Source organism: Hibiscus syriacus, unplaced genomic scaffold (genome assembly GCF_006381635.1).
Source record: "Hibiscus syriacus cultivar Baekdansim isolate YM2019G1 unplaced genomic scaffold, ASM638163v2 tig00110384_pilon, whole genome shotgun sequence".
Lineage (NCBI taxonomy): Eukaryota > Viridiplantae > Streptophyta > Magnoliopsida > Malvales > Malvaceae > Hibiscus > Hibiscus syriacus.
The window spans coordinates 4,393,104-4,419,959 of record NW_024062715.1 but is presented as its reverse complement, the minus strand read 5'-3'; the positions used below and the strand labels follow the sequence as shown (position 1 = coordinate 4,419,959).

Below are 26,856 nucleotides of genomic sequence, written 5' to 3'. Positions count from 1 at the left end.
ATAAATGAGAATAATTGGTCCATGAAGTGTATTTAATTATCATTGGACTCAAATTGAATTTGGAATAAAGATGGAACATTGTATAAGACTCAGATGACTCGTAAAAGAAATTAGTAGACCGATTGGAAAAAAAATCTAAGTTCAATGATTTAATTTGTAAATCAATCAATCACGTTACTAGTAAATTCTGATTAATCTCGTTAAAGGTTAAATGCTGGAAATGCTCGGATAATAAACAACGAAAATACCGATATGATATAAAAGATAAGGATTTTCCTGGAAAGTGAAAATAATCATGTTAATCGATCATGGTCTTTGAGATGGTAAAAGACTTAAAATTTCTAATTCCTGAGCAAACACCCGAAGGCTAAATTACCGAAAGTATCTTACATGTCTGAATTGATCGAAATGACAAAGTTGAACTGAATGGAAGTATTGTACGTATTCGAATTATTAAAACAATACAGCTACTCTGAAAACTCCGAAGTGACCGGGATAAACTTGAATACCAATTGATTTAAGTACTCCAATGACCTTGAATTAAGCGGATAACTTCAATCACGTTACTAGTAAATTTTGATTAATCTCGTTAAAGGTTAAATGTTGGAAATGCTCGGATAATAAACAACGAAAATACCGGTATGATATAAAAGATAAGGATTTTCCTGGAAAGTGAAAATAATCATGTTAATGGATCATGATCTTTGAGATGGTAAAAGACTTAAAATTTCTAATTCCTGAGCAAACACCCAGAGGCTAAATTACCGAAAGTATCTTACATGTCTGAATTGATCGAAATGACAAAGTTGAACTGAATGGAAGTATTGTACGTATTCGAATTATTAAAACAATACAACTACTCTGAAAACTCCGAAGTGACCGGGATAAACTTGAATACCAATTGATTTAAGTACTCCAATGACCTTGAATTAAGCGGATAACTTGGATAAGTCTGGAAATACCGATGATATTATATGTTGTACGGTTCATAAGGGTTTTGAACCACGAATCAAGCATGTTGACATTTCCTGATATCGTTGCAATGTAGAAATAAAATAGAAACCATTGGAATATTTTTTTCATCTCCCTAAGATACATTCAGTGATGATACTGAAGATGATCAATTGACAAGAGTTGTCTATATTAAAGAGTGAATACACTTAAAGTAAAACGATTGGACTGGTTTACAGGTTTCATTGTTGGGATTTGTATTGTTCGAGTTAACTCGATATTTCGATAGATCTACACAAATCTTAAATGTCTTAAATCTTCGTTTCTCCCTTATTAGCTTAAATCACTAAGAATTCTCCAAGAACCTAATGCCCAAAATGCCTCTGATTTCTTGGATTATGAAATTACTCTTGTCATATATGAAAACACGAGTAACTCTGATGCAAAGAATTATGAATACCTTTCTAATTACATAGTGTCTCTGGAAAATATATGAATACTATATGATCATGATAAATCACGTTCTGAATAACTGATGAATCTGTCAACTATTTATGGGGATCTCGTCTCTAAATTTAATCAGTTTACAGAAGTTTCATGACTCCCTATCTGATAAATACCAATCACCTCCAAATAATATCTAGAACCTCTAGTGTGTTCCCTGAGCACGCGGACGTTTTCTCTGATTTTAAAAGTATGTCTATGTTATCTAAAAAACAGTCTGACCTCTAATTTATGTCCTGAACTTTGATATCTATTCTGATCTCTGATTTCTGTTATGATCTCTGATCTTTGCTCTGATTTCTGATAACTCTATTTACTGAATGGAATTTTTTTATACGGGTTACTTTGGGATTTTGATATGACTGAAGACTCTGGTACGTCGCTACTGGTAATTCCTTGTATAGGTTTAGCATCGACTGGTAATTTCTTATGGACCTAAGGCTACTCTTGGGTAGGATCTTGGGCCTAATGGGCCTAGTGGTAAGACTTTATGGACCCTAATGTACTCCCTTAGTATGACTCATCTGCTGTGTGCATTGGGTAAGTCCTTATGGGCCTGAGGCCGCTGCCCTCATGTGGGCACTTACGCTTTGGCTAGAGTAAGACCTTAGGGACCCAAAGTGATCCCTTAGTTTGCACCTACGCCCTTTGGGCCTAAGGTAAGTCCTTAAAGATGCAGTTCTGGGGAACTGCATATTGGCGTTCAGTTGGAGGGTTTTACTACGGTTTTAAAAATATTTTTTAAACTATTACTGTTTTAAAAAGATATGTATTTTTCACTGGTTTTATGGGAACACACTAGACACCCTATTCTGATCTCCTGAATATGGTCATTCAAACGTTTACTCTGAACTGAAAGCTTTATGTCTTTTACTACCGGAGATATTAGTGGGACCTCAGCTCAGCATAAAAAAATCTATAGATGTCTGAAACAATAAGGAAAATTATGCTTACCTATTATATGCATGTCCTTCAGCATCACTTGGTAGTTTTGTATTACTGAGTTTTCCAAAGCTCACTTTGTTACTCACTATTTCAGGTTAAAATGATTGAACCAGTGCAACTATCGACATCAGTAAAGGAGTTCCACCGGCATTACTTGTGGAGTACGGTGCATGTGTTTAGGGGGCATATAGATGGTATTTTGTTTTTATATCCGAGTCTGAACGTGTATGATTTTAATTATGTTGTAGTATATGAAGGGTTTTTTGAACTTGTATTTTAATTACAATTTGTTTTATGATTTTACACATTTTAAAAGAAATTTTAAAACTTTTCCAGGATTTTTAATGTGGGTCGCTCCGGTAGCCCTCATGTGACACCTCAGATCGGATCGAGTCACCCACATCATCTGTGGGTGTTACATTTAGTGGTATCAGAGTGACCCATGATAAAAATCCTGGAATTTTTTTTAAAATTTCTCTTAAATATTGTAAAATCATAAAAGAAATTGTAAATAAAATATAAGTTCAGAAAACCATTCATATACTACAACAGAATTAAAATCATACACATTCAGAATCGGATATAAAAACATAATACCACCTACATGCCCCCTAAACACATACACTGTACTCCACATGTAACACCAGTGGAACTCCTTTACTGATATCGATAGTTTCCTTAGGGTCCATAAGGTCTTATCACTAGGCCCATGAGGCCCAAAAACCCACCCAAGAGTCACCTTAGATCCATAAGGAATTATCAGTCGATGCTAAACCTATATAAGGAATTACCAGCAACGACTCAATCTGTCAGAGTCTTCAGTCACACCAGAGTCCTGGAGTACCTCGTATAAAAAAGTTCAGTCAGTAAATGGAGATATCAGAAATCAGATAAGAGATCTTAATAGATATCAGAGTTCATGACATAAATAAGAGTTCAGACTGTATTTCAGATAACAAAGACATACTTTTAAAATCAAAGAAAACATCCGCTTGCTCAGGCAACACACTAGAGGTTCCATATATTATTTAGAGATGATTGGTATTTATCATATAGAGAGTCATGACACTTCTCTAAACTGATTAAATTCAGAGATAAGATCCCCATAAAAGGGTTTGATAGCTGATAGATTCACCAATTATTCAGAACATGATTTATCAGGATTATATAATATTCAGATATTTTTTGGAAACATTATGTAATCAGAAAGGTATTCAGAATCCTTTGCATTAAAGTTACTCGTGTTTATATGACATGAGTAATTTCATTATCCAGGAAATTAAAGGCATTTTGGCATTAGGTTTTTGGAGAATTCTTAGTGATTTGAGCCTATAAGGGAGAAACAAAAATTCAAGGCATTTACGATTTGTGTCGATCTATAGGAATATCGAGTTAACTCAAACAATACAAATTCCAACAATGATACCTGTCAATCGGTCCAATCGTTGCACTTCAAGGGTATTCACTCTTTAATACAGACAATTATTGTCTATTGATCATCTTCAGAATCATCGTTGAATGGATCTTAGGGAGACGAACATATATTCCAATGGTTTTTTTTTCATTTCTACATTGCAACGATATCAGGAAATATCAATATGATTGATTTATGGTTCAAAACCCTTATGAATGATACAACATATAAGATCATCGGTGTTTCCAGACTTGTCCAAGTTATTCTCTTAATTCAAGATCATTGGGGTACTTAAATCAATTAGTACTCAAGTTTATCCGGTCACTTCGGAGTTTCCAGAGTAACTCTATCGTTTTAACAGTACAACACTTTCATTCATTCCAATTTGTCATTTCGATCAATTCATACATGTAAGATACTTTCGGTAATTTTGCCTCTGGGTGTTCGCTCAAGAATTAAAAATTTTAAGTATTTTACCATCTTAAAGAACATGATCAATTAACATGATTATTTTCATTTTCCGGGAAAACCCTTATCTTTTATATCATACCGGTATTTTCGTTGTTTCTTATCCAAACATTTCCAACATTTAACATTTAACGAGATTAATCAGAATTTAAGAGTCTCGAGATTGGTTGATTTACAAATTAAATCTCTAAATTTAGATTTATTTTCAACCGGTCTACTAATTTCTTTTACGAGCCGTCTGAGTCTTATACAATGTTCTGTCTTTATTCCAAATTCAATTTGAGCCCAATGATAATTAAAAACACTTCATAGACCAATTATTTTCATTTATGCATTTACCAATTATTAAGTTCCGGAAAGCATACAAAATGTAGTAGAGTATTACCTCAATTTTCGTGCTCTACCGATTCATTCGCTTTCTTTAGAACTTGAATTCAAAGTCTATTAATTACTCGGACACATAGCAACCGGATTTACGTTAGAAATTGAACTTAATTGAGAAACCAAATTGAATCCAAATGTAAAACACTAAAAAACAGCTTACCGGGAGCGAATTTGGAAAAACGGACTTTGGATTCGGACTCATGACGTCGAAAAACATAAAATAAAACTTTTCAAAACTTTTGACATTTTTTTGTCAAAGTCAAAGTCAACGATCAATGGTTCGGGCGGTCAAAGTTAACAGTTAGACCGGTCAACGGGTCAAGTCAAAGTCAACAGGTCGGGTCGGGTTGACTCGGTTCGGGTCGGGTTAGGCCGGTTCAGATCTGTCCAGACTGGTTAGACCGGTTCTAGAAGGTTTCTAGGGTAGGAAGAACAAGCCCACGTGCACGCAGAGGAGCGTGGCGGCGCGTGGCAACGACGACAGGCTCGAGGTGGTCGGTCGACCACTCCACTAGCATCTAAACATCATTTCAGACCAATAACATCAACCAAACAGAGCCAAATTAGCTGGAAACATTTGGGACTTACACATGCCGGCGATAGAGGGAAATCGATGATGTTGATACGACCCACCGGTTGGGTTTTTATCACAGGGAGCTGGGGAGTCTTCCTAGGGTGACAGTGAGACAAGACGACGATGGAGGCGGTCGGAAAAAAATGATTAATCGAGGCTGCGAGAGATGGTTTTGACGAAGCTTCCAATGTTAGATCCCGGCGAATGGCGGCCGATGTCGGTGAGGGATAAGAGGGGTTTTGGTCAAAGCGAGGTGGCGATTCGATTGGTCGGGACGGTGAACACCACCGATGACTGGGTGACGCCGAATTGGAGAAGGGTGACAGGAGGTTTTTCTCACAATTTTGCGCCTAATGAATGCCTGATCGAGCGATCGGAGGGCTAGAGTTAGATCGTTGGTCGCTGTTGAGCTCGGTGGTAACTACGGGGCACACCACCACTGATTAGAGGCTGACCGAAGGGCAACGGGGGTGGATCTGGTTGGAGAGAAAAGAAAATGGTTTGGGGTTCTTGTTTTCAAATACAATAGGGGGTAAGTGGTTTGAACCAATGTAATCCCTCCCCACAATTACTGTAGAAAGTTTTATTATTTTATTACCCAAACAGTGCCGTAGCCTAGTGCATATAGTATGGCTTTCCATCCTTTGTGGTCTGGGTTTGAAAGCCCCCCGCTACATTTATTTCATTTATTCATTTTTTAAGCTGAAAAAGATGAACAATTTAAGGGTTGGGTCCCTCCACTATCATCAAGTTTTCACAACAGCCATCATACTTCAAAAATCAATCATTTTAGTCCATAATTTTTTCCTTGTTACTACTTTAATTTAATACTTTATATCAATAAAATCTAACCCCTAAATACCCAACTCCTAATGCAACCCCATAATAGCCACGAAAAGGCTTATTGGAAACGTATAGTTGTTTTGTTGGTAAAGGCAGATCGAACAGATATTCTAGGGCCCCGAGTACCGGCTTTCAAAGATCCAGGACTCTGTCGAACATAGCCTGGAAACAACCGTACTCTTCCAGTGCCTCGACGACTTGAACTTTCACCGAGCCCCATTCGAGACTGCCTAGCTTCAGGTCGTGTTTTGGGAAATCTATAATCGGGAACAGGAGTTTCTGAACTCATCTTTGCTTTCCTTTATGGGATGTAAACAATAATAACGGGATTTAAAGAGTGTTTAACTTAGACTTCATCTCTGTAACCAAAAGAAACTTAGACTTCAGCTCCTAAAAGGAAAATTCTACGACGTTCGACGAGTACGATGAGTATTATTAAATTAATTTATAAAAAATTAAAATTTTAAAAAGGTTCTACATATAATTCTAAATTAGTTAAAAATTTAAAGGTAAATTATTTAAATAAATGGTAAACTATATCAATGACCACCTAACTATTGTTTCTTTTCATTTTGACCACCATTTTTGAAATTTTGTCAACCAGGTCACTCAACCATTTAAATACATTCAATTAAGCCACTTGTCGTTATAATTTAACGGAGAAGCTGATGGTGACAGTTAAAATATTTGGTATAAATTACTTATATATTCTATCAATTTGGTCTTAATTTGAATAAATTAAAATAAACTTAACCCTCAAATCAAATGGTGTCTCACTGGAATTTACCATCAATGTTAAACTTCTTTGATTCCATTTGTGTGCCTAATTAAAATATGTAACTTATATTAATTTTAGAATCTAAAATTGTTTCAGTAAATTTATTCAAAATATTATAAAACAATTAATAGGAAATATAACTTGAATTAGTTATATTTGTAGGAATCATGGAACTTTGCTATCATATCCCTGGACTTTTTTTCATAACAGTAATTTCAATTGAATTAAAGTAAATTTTAAAATATTAAATTAAGTTTGGAAACGTGTAAATCAATTAAACGAATAAATGAAATATCAAAATGATATAAATGAAGTAATAATCTAGTGCAAATTTTTGTTATCGGAAAACATTAATTATATGTATAATAATTTTGGTTGATTGAGGATTTTTTTCAGTGATGTTATTATTGTGGTGGTCATTTTTAATTTATGATATGGTACCGACCAAACTTTAGAAGATGTCATTTGATTTGAGCGTTAAGTTTATTTTAATTTATTAAAATTAATACTAAATTGATAGAATATATAAGTAATAGCGACCAAATGTGGAATTATACCAAATATTTTAACTGCCGCATCAACTTCTCTGTTAAATAGTAACAGAAAATGTCTTAATTGAATGCATTTAAATAGTTGAGTGATCTGATTGAAAAAATTCAAAAATGGTGGTCAAAATAAAAATGGACAATAGCTAGGTGGTTATTGATAAAATTTACCCTTTATTTTAAATAATTTACCTTTAAATTTTTAATTAATTTTTAATTAATTTATAATTATATGTTGAGTTGTTTAGAAATTAAAATTTTATAAATTAAATTAATAATAATCATTATTAGTAGTACTCATCATTATATGTCGAGCAAGGAAGAATCATCCGTCCTAAAAATCATTGACTTGGATTTATAATTTTTTAATAACAAATTCGAGAGACCGACCTCCATGAATTGGATTTATAAAAAAAATTAATAACAAATCCAACATACCGACTTACCTGATTTGGATTTTATATGATTATATCTTGGAATTACATCAATTTAACCATCTGCGTCTAAGTTGTAAATTAATTAATCAAAGATAAGATTCCTCCTCCTCATGTAAAATAAATAAATAGATTTGGGTGATTTTTCAAATCTCAGGCTACCATATAAATAAATAAAAATATAACATTAAAAATATAATAAGTTATTAATTAAAATGTGCATTTGGTCCAGGTAAGGATGGACATGAATCGTGTTGAGTCAAGTTTCGACTAATCTAACTTGATTCAAAAAAAATATACCTTCCACTCGAAATTTGATTTATGTTTAGGTGACTTCATCCGATCCATCTTTTTGAGATAAAACCTGAACCCAACTGATCCGACACATATATATTTATAAAATATAATTTTATTCGCTAAAATAGATATCTGAAAAATAATGTATATAGGGGTATTAATGAAATTATATATATATTAATTTTCAGGTCGGATCGTGTTGAGTATTTTTCAACCTAATTCCAAACCAGTCTTGACCCGAGTTTACTAAGAGTGCCCCTACGCTATCTCTAGTCATGGGACTTGATATATAAAAATGCCACGACAATACCTCTCAGTATGAAAAGTAACATCGAACCTATCAAATGAGTGCTACTCCTTTTAGTCGTTAAAATCTTATCCTTATCTCTAAGGTGGATTAGGTCTCAGTTAGCAGCTAAGACTCATTGCTCACGTAGATCTTCCCTTAGTTTTTCTTGAACACTAAGGATCTATAACGTAGTTTCTCTCGAACACTAAGCAATCTACTTAAGAAATAGACACTCTCATGCCTCCTACAATCTTAAGTAATTAAGCACAATGAGCAAAACAAATAGATGAACATAAAAACTCAAAACATTCATTAAAACAAGTACTTAATCATTTGTACAAACCCACACCACATAAGGTTTAGTTCATGGTGGGGTTCGAAATATCCAACTGAATAAATTGTTCCATACAACCCAAGTAATTGAATGAAAATAAAAGCATACGTGCAGAGAAAACTCTCAACGCGCACTGCCGATTGGTCCTCAGACTACCATGAACGACACCTTAGCGTACTAGCTCCTCACGGACGTCTAGCTCGCCACTCCCTCGAGCTTGGCTATGGAGGAAACCCTTAAAAAATGAAAGGAATAAAAATAGAGAATAAAAGAGTTCATTGTTTTGATTTTTGTTGCCACTCTCTTGTCCTCTTCTCTTGTATCTTATTTATATTCAAAAACAAAAGACTCTCCAACTTTCAAGAAGCTCTTAAATTCAAATCTAACTTCTAAGAGACTCTTAAATTCTCATCAATTCAAAAAAACTCCCAAGAAGCTAATAAATTACCCAATAACTCTCTAACTCCCAAGCTCATAATTAATAATGGAATATCCTTATCTCTTAAAAATGATATATTCCCTTCACATGTGTAGGCTATACGGGCTAGTAGGTGAGATTCACGTATGGGCTGGACAACACTATAAAATATCTTCAGATTTCTGTCTTTTTCTGCACCCAAAAATGGCGTTCTCATGCTCAGTTATCTCAAATTACCTTGACAATTCTCCTTTACTTGCCATCTGAAATACTTCGACATTCCTCCATGTTCACCCTTTGCTTCATTGACATACACATAACCAGCAGAGCACAAACCTTCCCCATAAAATAATATCATTTAAACAATAATATGCCACGACAAAGTCAGACTACCAAATGCAGTTATATGCTCCTATATGCATTTAAATGGCCCTACATGCGCATTAAGACAACCCATAACTTAAGTGAAAATGCCTTAAATATAGCCTTTTTACTGAGTTATCAACCACCAAGCTTTAAAGTGCTCAAACTTTCTCATACCCTCCATAACTAGACGATCTGTCATTCTATTTTGAATACTTGATACATATATATGTTAACCAGAGTAATAATTAGAGACGAAATTCGAAACTTGAGAAAAATAAAAGAAGAAATTAAATTCTTTAAAAAAATAAGAAAAAAAGGAAGATAAAATACTCTTTTTATTTTTGATCTTGTGATTGGAATTAGTTGAAGCTTGTCACTACACAGTTTCCTTAAGACATATTTTCGTCCACCTTTTTGGTGTTGGAGATCCTTTGGTCGTCTGTCTCCTAAGATACAACAACTAGATGATCAGCGAAAAGTTGGACAAACTTTTGAGATCACGAGCTATCCTTGCCTTCGACTATCACCGGAAAACTAAGAAGAAGAGAAAATACTTTTTAAGGAAAAAAGTTCTTAAATTTTGAGATGTGTTCAACCTAGAATGTTATCATTCTATTTATAGGGAATTCTCAAAGGAGAATTTACTAAAAATAGTGTTATTCATTTATATTTAAACTCTAAAAGATAATATCTTTTAATTATCTTTTAATTTGAAATCTCTCCTGGTATAGTCCTGATCAGGTTGGTAAATCCTTATGGACTTAAGGTAATATTCCCTTTGGTTCGCTTCTACGCTTCGATTAGGGTAAGTCCTTATGGACCTAAGATATCCCATTAGATTGCATGCTACGTCCAATGGGTCTAAGGTAATTTTTTATAGATGTAGTTCTAAGAAACTACATATCTATGTACGGTTGGATGGTAGTTAAGTATTTTTAATAAAAATCTTACAATCACAAATTTTGAAATTTGTTCGTATGATTTTATTATGCACTTACTATAACACATTGAGTTTTCTAGCTTACACTCTAACTTTTCTTTTTCAGATATTTTTAGGTAATCATCTCAGACTTGATACTCTTATGATTGACACATCTCCTATAATAATTTTCGAAAATTTAACAATCTCAGGTGAATATCCGAAAATAGTGAACACACGGAAAGGCAAAACCCAGGCGGCAATTTGGGCCATAAAAAAAAATGCCGTCCCAAATGGAGGTCAAGCGTCCCGTTAAAGTCGTCACTATTTCGTCGCTAGAAAAGTCTCGTTTTCGTTCGTTGAAACTGGATATTGGAGGGAGCGCATTTTCCAAAAATATCCAAATGGTTTTGAAAAAATTATGAGAAATTATATATTACTAGATTTCATTTCCATTTCTCTCATGGTCGAAACTCATACAGATTCAGGCCATCCAAACTGAGAAACTATGACCCAGATTGCCCCCAATATGGCTAAAAACAACTTTAGGCTCAGCCTCCAGCGTCGCTTTTTCCTTCTGCGACGGTGCTTTTCTTGTTCTTATGACAGTTCTACACCGTCGGAGATCCTTAACACCACGTCGCCGCCTGCGTGCCATCAGAGCGGCAACGAAGATCATAAGGACTCGGATTTGGTTCCGTTGAAGATCAGCCTCTTGGGTGATCCTCAGATTGGAAAAACTAGTTTTCTGGTTAGTTTCAAAGGCTAAATCTATAAATGTTAACCAACTATTGCTTTTTCTTTATAATTTTTATTGTTAATCAAATGTATATCTTTTCTTGAAGGCGAAATATATTGGTGATGAGAAAGATGAACAAGAAGACAATCACGAGAAAGGGTTGAATTTGATGGATAAAACATTTGTTGTAGAAGGAGCTAGAATATATTACAGTATCTGGGAAGTTGATGGTATGCCATTCTTTTAATTATATTTTATGCGTGTATGTATATATTAAACAAACCATATATATATAACTGAGAACTTGCTTATTTAACTCTTTTAAATTCGAAATGCAGGAGCTGAGAAATCCCAGAACCACATTCCCCTGGCCTGCCAAGATTCTGTGGCAATTCTTTTCATGTTTGATCTAACCAGCAGATGTACTTTAAACAAGTATGATCATCAACCATCAACTCCAATTACGACTTAAATTGGGGTACCATGATTTATTAAATTCACCTCTCTTAAAATTTTAGAAGTTTATCCCCAACGTAAAATTCTACCTCTGTTTCTTGTTGCGGTGAATATTTGCATCAAATTTGAATATGTTCTTGAACTTTGAAATCTGGGTGGTACTCTAAATTGATGGAGTCCTTTTATATTTTATGGATGCAGTGTCATAAGCTGGTATCAAGAAGCAAGGAAATGGAATCAGGTTTCTGATATTTTCCTCTGCTTTTTATCATTTACCATCGTTGAAAACTTCATTGTATACTGATAATGCAAAATTTCGATTACGCAGACGGCAATACTGATTTTGATAGGAACCAAATTTGATGATTTCATCCAACTCCCTATTGATTTGCAGTTCACAATAGCCAGTCAAGTAAATTGGTTTTTACCATTCAAAATTTTCAAAGCAAACTCCCCTTGTTTAATAGAATTTTTTAAGAAGAATGAACAACAGGCATGGTATTATTGCTTCAAGATCAGATCTTATTGATGTTTTCTCATTGATATTCATTTGTTCTTTTGGTTAGGCAAGAGCATATGCGAAGGCCATAAATGCTACACTATTCTTTTCAAGTGCTGCATACAACATCAACGTGAACAAGATCTTCAAATTCGTTACGACCAAGCTCTTTGATTTGCCATGGACAATTGAACGAAATCTTACCATCGGAGAACCCATCATTGATTTCTAATATTTCTCTCTACATACACAAGAACAAGCTGCCCATATTTACAAAAGAGATTCCTCCTAAGCCAACCGCTCACCAGATGTTTTTTTTTTTTTTTTATATTGTGGTCTAGCGATGTTTCGAGTTGTTTGATGGAGCAGTACTGTTGTGGACACCCCCATATTCCCTATAAAAAAAACTATAGGGAACAAAGATAATTGTAAATAAAAAAAACCATGAAATGCTGCAATGGGCTAACCATTTTTAAGTCCTTGTATTCATGGAAGTATGATTCTGACTTGCCGTGATATAATTATAATTAATTTGTTTTTTGGTACATTTTTAGTAAAAAAAAATTCACAAGTTATTCAGATGATTTCAACTATATTTCTAAATATATTTTAAAAAATTAATAATAAGACAATTAATATTATTTGGATATTGTTCGTGAAATTATTGTTATTTTTTATTGATAGCTTATCCAATAAAAATCCCAAGCAATGGTTGATCGTTCTTCCTTCTGGCCTCCAAGAGCTTTGCCTTGTACAGACTATAGTCCTCGACCGCTCTTCCTAGTTTAATAGTTAAGTGTCGACCCTGATTTTTGCCCCGACGGGGAAAAACTTGTACTGATGTATCTTTACTTTATTTGTGAAAAATTCAAATTGGTGGAGAAATATTTTGGAGTCTCCATCGATCTTTTGGGATAGGTAGATCGAATACCTAAAAATTGTCTTTTCAAATAGTTTTTAAGGAAACATCATTTTAAAAGATAAACAAGTTTACATGTAACCAGAAATTTATTTTTTGAATAAAAAAGGGTTTGGGAGTCGATTACGTGTGGGGAATGATCAACACCCCCACAAAGTCCAAAATTGGTACTCCATCGATTATAAATTATCTCTAATATTGGAAATCTAATAATTCAAATATAAATTTAAGTTACGATTCTATTATTATAAATTCAACCATACAATTTTTATTTAACAGAAAATTCTAAGGAGAAATAAAAAATATTCCAATATTTCCAATGGAAGAGAAAATAATCCCCAAAATACTTTAGGACGAATATTTATCTTTCCAACTTAAATAAAAAGAATATAATAAATTCCACCAAGAATTCGAGATTAAAAATAATTTGATTCGACCAAAATAAAAATTTAAGCCAAATTTAATTAATCATGCTAGATGATGAAAGTTTAAACTTGAATAACAAAATTATAAACACAATAAAATGCAAAGGCCCACAAATAAGTATCACACAAATATAAGTGCTTTAATCAAATAAAATCATAAATAACATAAGGACCAAAATACAAGATAGAAAAATAAGACATTCAATGTGATAAAAATATGAAACATGCATATATATATATATATATTCATGGGACTAAAGTAAAATAAACAGGAACTAGAGTGCAATAATTAAAGGACTAAAATTAAATTGCTGAAAAAATAAGGGACCAAAATGTAATAAACAAAAAATAGTTGATCAAATCAGAAATAAGTAGTGACCAAAATGCGTAAATTGAAAGGATAGTAGCCAAATCAGAAATAATAGTGACTAAAATGCATAAAATAAAAGAATAGTGGCCAAATCAGAAATAAACAGTGACTAAGATGCATAAATTAAAATACAACACAAAAAAAGCAGAACACATCAAGTGACTAAAATAAAATAAAAACAAAATTCAGTGGCCAATTTCAAATAAATGGAAAAATAAAATAGTGACTAAATTAGAATAAAATTAAAAAAAATGATAAAATGCAATAAATTAGAAAATGGAGGTCCAGTGACCAAAATGAAAAAACACGATAAACATAGGGGGCCTGTAAGAAAATAAGCCAAAATGTCAATATAAGAACATTAAAATGGTAAAATATCATAATAAGAACAAAATATTTAAAAATAAGTAAAATAAATTGAAATGGGGGACCAAAATGAAAACGAGAGAAAATTGAAGTGTCTACGCGTGTTATTTGACCCTAGAAGCCCTAAACACACCATTTGGTGCCAAAACTACGTCGTTTCATAGGGGTTCAGGCACACGCCATTGTTTCGTTTATAAATACTCCTTTTTTGTTTTTTTTCTTTCATTTTCTCTTTTTCACTCTCTCTCTTCCTCCTCAATCCTCCCTGTTCTCTTTTCTATCTAGGGTCGGCGATGAGAGCCGCCACTGACTGTCGCATCGGCCACCGCGTCATCGCCGTCGTCGGTGGCCATTCGAGCCTAAATTTTAAGGGCATGCTCGCCTCGATGCGGTGGTCTCGGATCGGGGCTCGGTTTCACATGAAAATGGCCTCCAACGCCATGAAACAAGGCTGAGACCCTTCGGCTTCCAATGCTCCAATCTACCTTCTCCGCCGTTGAATCGATCCGATCTTGAAGTATGATGTTCCCCTCCTCCAAATGCTTCTCCTCACCGTTCGAATTTAGCGATGGAGGCTCCGAAAGTCGGCGAATCCTTCGGCCGGGAGGTAACTTCTTCTTTCTTCTTATTCTTTTTTCATTATTTCAAAGAAAAATATACAAAATATATAGAAAGTTTTTTTTATTGCTTTCGAAATGGAGGGCCTCCCTTTACATTGTTGTGTGCTTTGGGTTTATATCACTCATATTACAAATTAAAAAAAAATCCAAAAGAAATCCCCTATCTGATTTGGGCATTGTTGGAGCAGTTTGCAGGGAATGGAGATGGCATGGTGGTGGCCTGAACCGGGTGGTAGGGTATGGGAGGCCCGGATTTCACGGGATGGCTTACTGTTTTCTCTTCCTCTTTTTTTATTATTTTATTTATTTATTATATGGTGGTAAAAATTGGTGATTACATTAAGGTTGCACAAAAGCGACCCCAAAAACTAGTCTACGGCAAATGATTATGAAATGAATTCAATAAATTTAAATTTGAAAAAAATTGAGTTTAAGAAAAATCGAGTTTAACAGAATTTGACCCTAAAGCTTTAATATCAGACAACTAGTCTGAGTTCGAGATGAAATAAAACTAAAGATATTTATATCATTAATAAAATAAAATAAAAATATTTATAACATAATAAAATATATACATTAAATTTAATATTTTATTATAAAAAATAATGATAAACAATAAAAATGAAAAAAACGACATTGTCTTGTAATGCTTTATTCGGTAATGAGTTATATAGGATGGTGGTTGTCTGTTTTGCGTGAGATATATTCGTATAGATTGTTCTTTAACAGGATTGTCATCATTCTCATCAGCATCATCTTTAATATTGTTGGTATGAACTTGTGTTGTCGGCGTCAACAATTATGAATAATCTTGTAGTATAACGAATACCGATGTGTACAATAAACAATCTCACCCTTAATAACAACTGTAAAAAATCAAGATAAATAAAATCATTGACTGAACTGAATAAAGTGAAAATGAATATTTTTCTTGAACATACATATGCACTCTTACCCATATATTACCGTCTCTAAATTTGTTAACGTAAACCTTATGCATACATGTTTTTTAAGGATGAATAATTTTTTTTTTTGGAGATAATATTCTTTTTAGAATAGCATTTTTATGTTTGATTTACGGAAAATATTATTACCGAGGAATAATCTTTTCTCAATAGTAATATTTTTATTTAAAATTGTGGGAATTTCATTATCTCCAAATTTTTAGGTATTAGTAGGGATGGCAATGGGTCGGGTCGGGTCGGGTTTTTGGGCCACCCGACCCGACCCGAGAAGAAAGGGTTTTTCACCCGTGACCCGACCCGATCGGACGAAATTAAGGTTTCACCCGACCCGACCCGAATATATGACTTAGAAACCCGACCCGACCCGACCCGACCCGAAATAATAATAAAAAAAATTTTATTAAATGAAAACAGTGACTTAATTGAAAAAAATTATATATGGAGGGACATTATTGTAATTATCCCTAAATATATAGGATAAAATTATATATATTTTTCGGGTCGGGTCGGGTCGGATTTTTTTCACCCTAAACCCGACCCGACCAGTGCATTTAAAAAAAACCCGACCCGAACCCGAAATTTTTTTAAAAAAATCCGACCCGATCGGGTCGGGTCGGATCGGAACCCGTCGGATTCGGGTTGAGTTGCCATCCCTAGGTATTAGTCAATTTTTACCGTTTTGGTCAAGAATGCCCCTAGAATAATGAATTCTTTTTTATAATGATCATTTTCAATTTTTTTTGTACTTTACAAAAAATTATAAATATAATAATAATAATATACAAAGAGTTTAATTTAGTAAAATATTAATAAATTTGAGTATTTAAAATTATTTTATATTATTAATATTCAATATATTAATTATTTATTTATGAGGTAAAAAATAATATGATTGTAAAAATATAATTATTCAAAATAATATATAACTTTAAGCTATTAAAAATAAATCTTATACATTGAAAAATAATATTATTTTTTCATGTTATATTATATTTTATATAAATAAATATGATAGTTATAAAAATTATTTAGAAATATAAATTTAGTATACTAATTATATATTAGATGTATTTTTCTCAAAAGTTAGATAGTATAACGATTAAAATATTTGTATCAATTTTAAATCAAATATTTATAATTTAATATTAAAGTTCAATTTTTTAAATATTATATGTCACAGGGATAATTCGATAAAATATGTATTCAAGTAATCTTATATTCCTCCAACCAAACATTCTGATTTTACATTCTTGTTAAACAAATGAAACAAGGTAATACAACAGTCATGTAGTAATCTTACATTCTAGTAATGTTATTGTAGTTTCCCATTTTCGTCCGATGCTTATTTAGTATATATGATAATATAGTATAGTTTTTGAAAATACTTTTGAAAAACATACAATATATAGTTTTTAGAAAACGGTTTTTGAAAACATATAATATATACTTTTTTAAAAAATCGGTTTTTGAAAATATATATAATATGGTTTTGAAAAACAATTTTTGAAAACATATATTATATAGTTTCGAAAACAATTTTAAAAAATATATATTATATAGTTTTTAAAATAATTTTTGAATATATATATATTATAGTTTTGAAAACAATTTCTAAAAATATATACATTATATAGTTTTGAAAAACAATTTTTGAAAACATATATATTATATAGTTTTGAAAATAATTTTTAAAAGCATAAATAATATATAGTTTTAAAAATGAATTTTTCGAAAACAAATTATTTTTAGTTTTTATATATTATATTAATATTATTTATTTTTATTTGTTATTTTATTATTATTTTTTCTTTTCTCTCCCGATTTTTATTTTTCAAGTCCAAGAGTCCAATCTAATCCAAGGAGAAGCCCAACCGGGTAGACAGACCTAACCCAGCCAGCCAATCGGGGAAGCCCAAGCCACACTAGGGTTTCGTCATTAAGTCTAACGCCGCACAACAGGGAACCTTCAGATCAAGGCAAGGATCAACAGCAGAGATCAAAGGAAATATGGGTTCTTAAAAACCCTAAAAATATGATACATACACATATCAATCTGGTCCGTTGGATCTGACCTAATCCAACGGCCAGGAAGGCCCCATAATATTCTAAAATGCAGAATACCATAACATGCATACGGACAGCACGTGAAGACCACGCGCCGAAAAGAATATCATTCCTATATTTTTTTCCAACCGTGATTTCAAGGAAAACTTCCCAAAACATTGATCGAAGCAACAATCAACACAAAAATAGTCAACACACTCAAATCGAAACAAAATCGGGAGTAAGCATTTTCCCGAGATTCCTGATCAACATGAAAAAAATGAACCCGAGTAAATCGGGGATAAGGGAGACAACCTCCATCGAGGGGCTATATATAACTGCATCAAACAATCAGAAAGGGGAGTTTTTTTGGGAGGTCAATATTCGAAACCCACTGGAAAAAACATAAAAACCGAAGAAAGCATAAAGACAAGAAAAACTTAGCTTCGTTGCTAAGGAGGGTAAGAGTCACCGTCAAGACAAGCAAATGGCCGCTTAAGAACTGAAAGGTCGCTGGAGATAAAAGGTAAAAATGAGACATTTGGGTCTAGATCTACATCAAAGGGATTTGTTTTTGGTGATTCGATGTTCGGATTTGGGTTCTTGGGAGTGAGACGAGCATTGCTAGGTATCTTAGTGATCTCTAACCATCGTGGGCGGTGGGCGGTGGCCAGAGAGGTAGCAACGACGGTGGTTCGGCGAGGGAGCTTTGACTGGTGGGGAGAGTGTTTGAGAGAATTTTGAGAGAGGAAGGGAAAGTAATTTTAAGGGAAATGAGAAAATAAGATGAGAATTGGGGGGAGTAAGCATTTATATACGAGGGACTCGTGTGTAATTACAAGTTTCTTAAATCATTTCCGTAGTCCTCTAAGTTTTGAAGCGTAGTTCAATCCTATCACCATTTGTAATTTTACCTCCTAATTTTAATTTAATTTCAAATTTATCCTTTTTATTATTCTTATTCATTTTACTTTGGTGCCCTAATTTTGTTTTTTTGTTTTGCAGTATTATATATATTTAAATTATTTATTTTATTTTATTATTATTGTTATTATTATTATTATTTTAAATATTTTTAGAACTTCAATTAAATCATAAATGCTCATCAAAGGTAAGTAATTTGAACCGAATTTATAAATTTTAATTTAAATTTCAATTTTTGAAATTAAGATAACTGAAAAATTAAAATTGGCACCAAAAGGGTAGTGCAAGGGTGCTAATCCTTCCTTGACTGCAACCTACTCCTGAACCCGACATATTTCTAGTAAAATGCAGATCAAGTAAGATGATATTGAGGTGTCTGGTCAACCTAATTTTAAAAATAAAATGATCGGTGACGGCTCTAACATGATCAATTTAAGTCGAAGCCCGATTCTAGGCCCACCCGAATGACAGTTACAAGAGCTTGGCGACTCCGCTGGGGACAGTTAAGTGAGTCAGGCTAAAGTTAATTTTCGGTTGTCTTTTTAAGTGAAAATTACAAGTTTAAATTTTAATTTATTTATTCAATTCGTATTATTTATCTTTGATTATTTTTCAATTAAATAGTTGTAATCACGTTTTTTAGTGATTTCAGCTTTTTAAATTTTTATCTCAGACTCTATACCCGAGCTTCAAACCCTTTTATAAGTGGAGGTGAAAGCGACGCCTTCGTGAGAATCTATTCTCCGTATAGGCCTAGCAAGTAACCTTCGGGATTCATATACCTTATGTCTTCGTGTGAATTTATTTTTCATATAGACATAAGTGAATATGTCCTATGGAGTTTAACTTGGTCTACATAAGCTTGTAATGGGCTTAGGACTGAGGGTCTGGCAAGACCAAGGAGGCACCAGCAAGGAGAACTCATGTATATTCTTTAGAACCTAAACCGGGAGACTACAGGGAATTAGAGCCCACCCCGAAATTCCATTTCAAAACCTAGGATGCTCGAATTATTTCCTACTTTATTTATTGTTCAAAGCATGCAAACTAGAAAAATATGCGGTTAGGAATTGCTCAAAATTAAGCCAACATACGGGATAAAAATCATGTATGGGTAGGAATTAAAGCATGCTGGTTAGATATCATGCGGGGTAGGATTACTCTTTTTACTTTCAGTATTATTTTGATTATTATTTTACTAACTTGTTTCCATTTCATTTTTTTTCTTTCTTTTATCTTATCATTTGCATCATAAAAAAGAGGTGTTGATCCGTAAAAAGTGTTTGTTAAATACAAATAATCTGCATTAATGAACAAAGTGGTTGTAATACAAGAGGTGAAAAACGCAAAGGTCCGGCTATGGTCAGAAAAGACTCAGAAGGAAAAGGAAGACAGTCTGCAATGCAACTATGTGTCACATCTGGTTAGTTATGCTTATGTCAGCCTTAAGCAAAACAATATTCGAGAACTGCGGAGGATTTGGGACAGCTAGAAAAGCGATCAGAAACAAAAATGTTACCAGTAGTATGGTAATATCACACTTCTACTCTATGTCAAGATAGATGAGTCACTAATTCGAGCCTTAGTGCAATTCTGGAATCCGGGGTATAGTTGTTCCACATTTAATAAAGAAGACATGGTACCCACAATCAAAGAGTATACCACTTTTTTGCGTTGTGAAAGAATCATAATGGATCGGGTTTACACCAAGAACATCAAAAGTTAACTTTTCAAAAATGGGTTGGCAAAGGTTATAGGGGTAGATGAGAAAAAGGTTACTGACCTGGAGAGGTCCTTTCAAAGACAACGAGAACAAGATGGAAAAAAGATAGCTGAATTGGAGGCCATTGTTGACAAATTCAAGAAATAAGCAAATAAAATTAGATAGTTCCTTTTGACGAATGGCTCCAATGACATTTCTGTTAGGAAACAGACTCAGCAAATAGTAAAGGAAAGAGATGCAGTTATTCGAGACTTCTTAGAGCTAGTATAGAAAGTGGCACGCCACGTGCACGACTTGGCGAGAGAAGTCAGAGTGGTCCGACAAGGTATTCAGCTGGTGACAGATGAAGGAAGAAGACTCGTTAACCTATTAGAAGTTGTTTGGGGTCTGAAGGACTTAGTCAAAATGTACCTTTAAGAAGTTTTTGTCTCTTAAGAAATAACACTTTTGTCCCAATAAAGATTATTTATAATAACAAAAATGTTTTTGGATCAATGCCTCGATTATTTATGCATCATGCATTCATACATATTTTGCATTTGTTATTTCTCTTCATTTCTTTACATTCACATTAACTAACAAAAAATGTCTCATCAAATGGAACAAACACTGGACATATCACCCCAAGCATTGGACATACCTCATCCTCATAATCAAAATACTCTAGTGTCAATCACAAAAAGCCAAGAGTGTTTGGTTGATCAAATTGTTGCAAAATTAGCTTGCCTGAATCAAGCAAGTGCACCTGGGGCAGGGACATCTGAAAGGGTAACTATGCACCTACCCTGCAAATGGTTGTTCCACCTGAAATCCTACCAGGACTTCAAGGGTACTCATCTGCTGCAAAAACAAAGGCATTGTATGATTTAAAAGTACATACTTATATATCCAACCCTGAGAATAATTCGAGTGATTACTATATATCGGATTTTGATGAAGAAGACAAGACAAAGAAAATGGAAGAGAAAATCAAGCAGTTGGAAGACCAAATGAAAGTGGTTAAAGGAGACTATGACTAATATGGAATTGATGCCGCAGAACTAAGTTTAGTCCCAGATTTGGTTCTTCCTCCGAAATTCAAATCCCCAGAGTTTGAGAAGTTCGATGGGAACAACTGCCCGTCATCCCACATTACCATGTTCTGTCGAAAGATGACAGGATATGTAGGAAACTACCAACTCCTGATTCATTGCTTCCAATAGAGTATGTCTAGTTCAGTCATCCAGTGGTACAACCAGCTAAACCGATCTCATATCAAGACCTGGAAGGATTTGGCCAAGTCATTCTTGGAATAATACAAACATGTAAATGATATGAGACCAAATCGAGTTATGCTGCAGAGTATGGAGAAGAAGCATAACAAAGGTTTCATACAATATGCATAGAGATTGAGGTATTTAGCTGTGTAAGTTCATTCACCTTTGGATGAGAAGGAAATCATGAAGCTCTTTTTGCAGACAATGAAGGCTCCTTACTTCGGGCACCTGGTTGCAATCACATCTGGAAATTTTGCTGACTTGGTTATGGCCGGGGAGATAATAGAAATGACCATAAAGCAATGTAAGATCGAGGGAAGGGAGGCTAGTAAGAAACCTCCTATGAAGAAGACAGATGGAGAGGTCAACAACATCAACACCTACAACAACAAAGGTGTTACAATCTCTAACCCAAAATCAAATGATATTGTACCGTTAGGCACTTCTAGACAAGATTCAAGGAAACATAGGAAGGAAATGGAAAGGGAAAGAGAAAGAGAACATTTTTATCATATTCCCATGACCTACAAAGAACTTTATCAGCAACTTTTTGACACTCATATAGTGTCACCATACCTGGTGGAACCTATGAAACCTCCATACCCCAGGTGGTATGATGAAAATCACACATTGCGAATATCATGGCGATGTTCCAGGACACACTATCGAGAACTGCCTTGCATTCAAAAGGATCATACAGAGAATGTAAAACAAGAATTGGATCCACTTCAACAACATAGGGGAACTGAATGTTGCACAGAACCCTCTGCCTAACCACCAAGAAGGCGGAGTTAATACAATTGTTGAGGAAATGAACAAGAGACTCAAAACAAGTATTACTGAAATAAAGTCTCCCCTAGCCTGGGTATGGAGACAGATGGTGAAAGAAGAGTTTCTTGCTTTGTATCCTAGCACATCAGATCACAAAGGTGGCAATCATTGTTGTTATCACAATGAGGATGGACTTGGTGTACAAGAATGTGTCGAATTTAGAGCTTTGATCCAGCTAATGATAGACAGAAAAGAGCTGGAATTTTATGATGAAAGCGAGGACACTCCCGAAGCAGATGTTTGTGCAACTGAAGATGGATCTGAAATGTGAATGTCGCAATCAATGAACATGGTATCTTGGGATGAGACAAGAAGAGGTCATCATTATTACCACATAATTGTGTTGCCTATGGAACAATGTCTTGTTTGAATTTATCTTTTATATGCTTGAACCTTTCTTTTAAAATAACATTTCTTTGAGTAATAGATAATTGTTTGAAATTCAGTGAATATCAAGTATAATGAAATACACATTTTGAGAAATGAGGTTATAGCATTTTGACATATGCCGAGATCAAATTCTTTTTAAAAAAACAAGATCTATATCTTTTACCCAAAAAAGAAAAATGCTATCTCACTCAAGTATGAAAGTAAACAAGATGGGGTACCTACGAAACATGACAATGTAAGACTAGTTAGTTTGCATGTCTGTTAAGGACGTTCCACGACGATATACAATTTTCACAAATGGAATGATGGAATAAACAAATTTGGCTTAGATCAGTTGCTTAGAAATTAATCTCTAAATATGAAATTTCCTGATTTTCACTAACACTTAGACTATAACAGATTCTTCCTGAAAAACTTAGGAAATCTTGAAATTGAAGAATTAATGTGTTATTAATGAATGATAATTTTAACAATGTTGGGGGCACTCCGCTAAAAGTAGTAGATTGTTAATCTTCAGTGGTAATGTCTGAAGCAGGTATGGTGGTAATGTTTGAGCTTTATAAAGTGAGTTTCGTTTGATTTTGTCAAGTCGAAGACGTTCTGACACTTGAATCCTTTAATTAATGGTATTCCGCTAAAGTAATGAGCAATGTTAAGTTCTTTAACTTTATGAATACGAGTACATTCATATCATGACACTAGTCTCTATGTGTCGAGATGAATCTCCCAACTAAATCTAAAGCGAGGACATCAAGTTTAACAAAGTATAATTTAAAGAAAGGCGATAAGGCCTGAAATAAACATGGATTTGAAATTAAATTTCGATGAAAGATTGATTAAGAGGGGCAAGAAATATTTGTTATAGTTGACTACACAAAAACACTTCAAGATTTTGTTTTTAGATCGATATTTCGGCGCTATCTCTGCTTAAGGATTATTCGAAAGTTAAACAAATAAAAGATTCCTGATAACTGAAATAGAAATGCTCTCTAAAGGGCCTTACAGTGGAATGCATAAGTTACACTATTTTGTTTACATCCTATTTGAAAATAATAAAAATCAAAACCAAATCGCATTGCCTACTCATATCTCCCATGGATGTTGACACTTGTCAAAGGGATACAACTTTTGAAAACAACTTGTTTGATTCGTTTATTTGATATTCAGTGAACTGATACTTTGCTTCAATTGCTCTGACATCATTTTTATACCAAACCTTTTTAAAAAAGGGGAGGTATATCTCAGACAAGACATAGTTTCTCGAAAAATTAGTTGAAGGACTTGAAACGATGTGAGGCATCTCCAGGTTTCCATTCTCTTCTCTTTCTACCATTTGTGCCTCCTAAGGTGGTTCCCATCAAAATAGAGTTTGACGTTAAGAAGAAGAAAGTAGTGTTACAATCCATGACCAAGCGTGATACTAGATCTTAGGGATAAAAAATAATCATTCTAATAAATCATTTCAAAGTGAGTATAAGCAATACAGATGGTTGCTTTATCCAGCACATGATCTCTCTTTACTATGAAGATGGGCATCCAGTAAGGTGAAAGAGACCTACAACAATGAGTTGGATGGAAAGAGTTTAGCCTATGATGACGATAAATTCATTCACTATCGGGTCCCTCCTGAAACATGAGTTTACTGTTTTACTTAAGGATTACATATCAAAGAGAAACAACAGGAATGCAAGCCTTGAGGAGCGTGAAAGGATGAAAGCGAGACACTTATAACTCAACGACGTTTAGAATAAAAGACCAGATTTGTTGCCAATATTCCCATACAAGAAATTCAAAGTACTCTATGAGTACAAGAAGCAGAGAGCTCACAAGAAGAACTGAGGTTGCTTGATATCAAGGTAACATGCCTTCTTGTTCGCCAATCTTTTTCCAGGACAATCAGAATAATTTTACGGACATTGGAGGAGGTAGCCTTGGCTGAAGAAGTTTCCATTTGAGCTTCCAGACCACGTAAGGGAAGTTTTTCATTGGATATTGATGTGTCAACTACGATGATGATTCAACCTATTCCAGTAGTTGATCATCAAACGAAATGCAAAAAAGTCTTACTCCCTCAAGTAAATAAAAGCTAAAAGAACACTTAAGAATCTCTGTATTAAAATTGATCCATACAATCAAGAGTGAAAGATCATTGGATTAAGCTAACAAATGAGCAAATAACATATATTTTCTATTAAGCCGTAAGTGTTGGGGCATGATCAATTCCAAGGACAAGACCATCAGACAAAGAATGAGACTCTGTCCAAGAAATAAAACAAGAATTAATTCATTTTGCATACATCTTAGACATACTTAAGATCATCACATTTATCATTTTTTTCATACAAAATTTTTACAGCTTTAGAGTCAAGTTTCAACCTACCGATGAAGGATACTCGATTCAAAAGCATCTTCAAAAAAATCGATGGTCATTCATTAACTCAGCGGCGAGGAGCTACACCTAAATTAACCTGACCTATAGAAAGATCGACGAATCTTATAATTAACCTCAAATCAGGTTCGAGATCCAATTCAGATGGGTTCGAAAACCAAATTTAATGACGAATGGCTAGTTAAAGCTTTCAAGCCAGATTTTAACTCCACGATGGTTGATATCCGACCGACAGACTACCTAACTTGGCTTTCTCACAAAGAACGCCTCATATGACTTTCTCACGAAGTGAGCCATCAAAAGATCATCTCACCTTGTTCAGACCCGCAAATGAGAATCACCTGTATAATGTGCCACTTGGCTTGCCCGCGAAGTGGAGTTATCCAAAGAATCAAGATCGACTTAAGCTGAGAAGGGGAGTCGTCTCACCTGAAGAACATATCACTTGGCTTTCTTGCGAAGAGGTGTCATCTAAGGAATTATGACTGGCATAGACCCACGAAGGAGATGTATCCCTCACTTAAAGGCACTGTTAATAGCATAGCTCAAGGCAAGAAGGGCTATCTATCAATGAAAACTTTTGAGTCTGATTTCATTCAGCTCGATCAATCGCATGGTAGCAGCCAGGAACTACTTTCCGGTTAAATTTTAAACTGACATCTTTAAGCTAAGAAGAAGACCTAGGTTGGCTGTAATTTTGCAACAAGGAACTATCGTACAACCTAATTTACAGCATAGCTTAAGTCGAGAAAAGTTACCTGTCAATGAAATTTTGAGTTCGATTCCATTCAGCTCAAGGGCATATCAACTACAAGGTAGTATCGAGGAACTACTTTCCAGTTAAAGTTTAAACTGAGGTCTTTAAGTCAAGAAGAAGACCTAGATTGGCTGTGATTTAGCAACAAGGAACTACCTCTCAGTCTAATTTACGGCATAGCTTAAGTCGAGAAAAACTGTCTGTCGACAAAAAGACTTTCGAGTTCGATTATATTTAGTTCAAGGGCTTATCAACCGTATAGTAGTAGCAAGGAACTACTTTTCGGTTAAACCGATGTCTTTAAGCCAAGAAGAAGAGCAATGCTGACTATGATTTGACAATAAGAAACCACTTTCTAGTTCATATTTGAATTAGATTTCAACTTCACAGTGAAGGATATCATGCTCGAAACATCCAAGATTGACTCAATTTCATGACGAAGGATATCATTTCAAGACTGACTCAATTTCTCCGGGGAGGATTCATCCGTAACTCTATTTAACAATGAGCTATTCCTAACTGCGATATTAGAATCAAATTTCAACTCCACAAGGGAGGGTATTAGACTCAGGGACCCCTTCATATCGAACGAAAATTTGTGTCCTTTTATTTTTGTCATATTTTTTCTTACACGAAAAATGGACAAAGAGTGGCAGCTGTAGACACCTATTTTTGTCCGGGGTTTATTTAGTATATATGATAATATAATATAGTTTTTGAA

The 26,856-nt window shown here is 34.0% G+C and overlaps 1 protein-coding gene and 1 long non-coding RNA gene across 2 annotated transcripts; both read left to right on the top strand.

Moving 5' to 3' along the window:
- The first annotated feature begins 10,847 nt into the window (after nt 1-10,847).
- LOC120122042 (septum-promoting GTP-binding protein 1-like) lies at nt 10,848-12,486 on the top strand. The gene is made up of 6 exons (XM_039141294.1): nt 10,848-11,214; nt 11,309-11,432; nt 11,541-11,637; nt 11,860-11,899; nt 11,987-12,070; nt 12,225-12,486. Exons 1-6 carry the CDS (start codon nt 10,972-10,974, stop codon nt 12,387-12,389), a joined length of 753 nt encoding a protein of 250 aa, XP_038997225.1. The 5' UTR covers nt 10,848-10,971; the 3' UTR covers nt 12,390-12,486.
- A 1,997-nt stretch (nt 12,487-14,483) lies between these two features.
- LOC120122210 lies at nt 14,484-15,170 on the top strand. The gene is made up of 2 exons (XR_005516059.1): nt 14,484-14,844; nt 15,046-15,170. It is a non-coding gene; the product is annotated as an uncharacterized LOC120122210 (long non-coding RNA).
- Nucleotides 15,171-26,856: the final 11,686 nt, after the last annotated feature.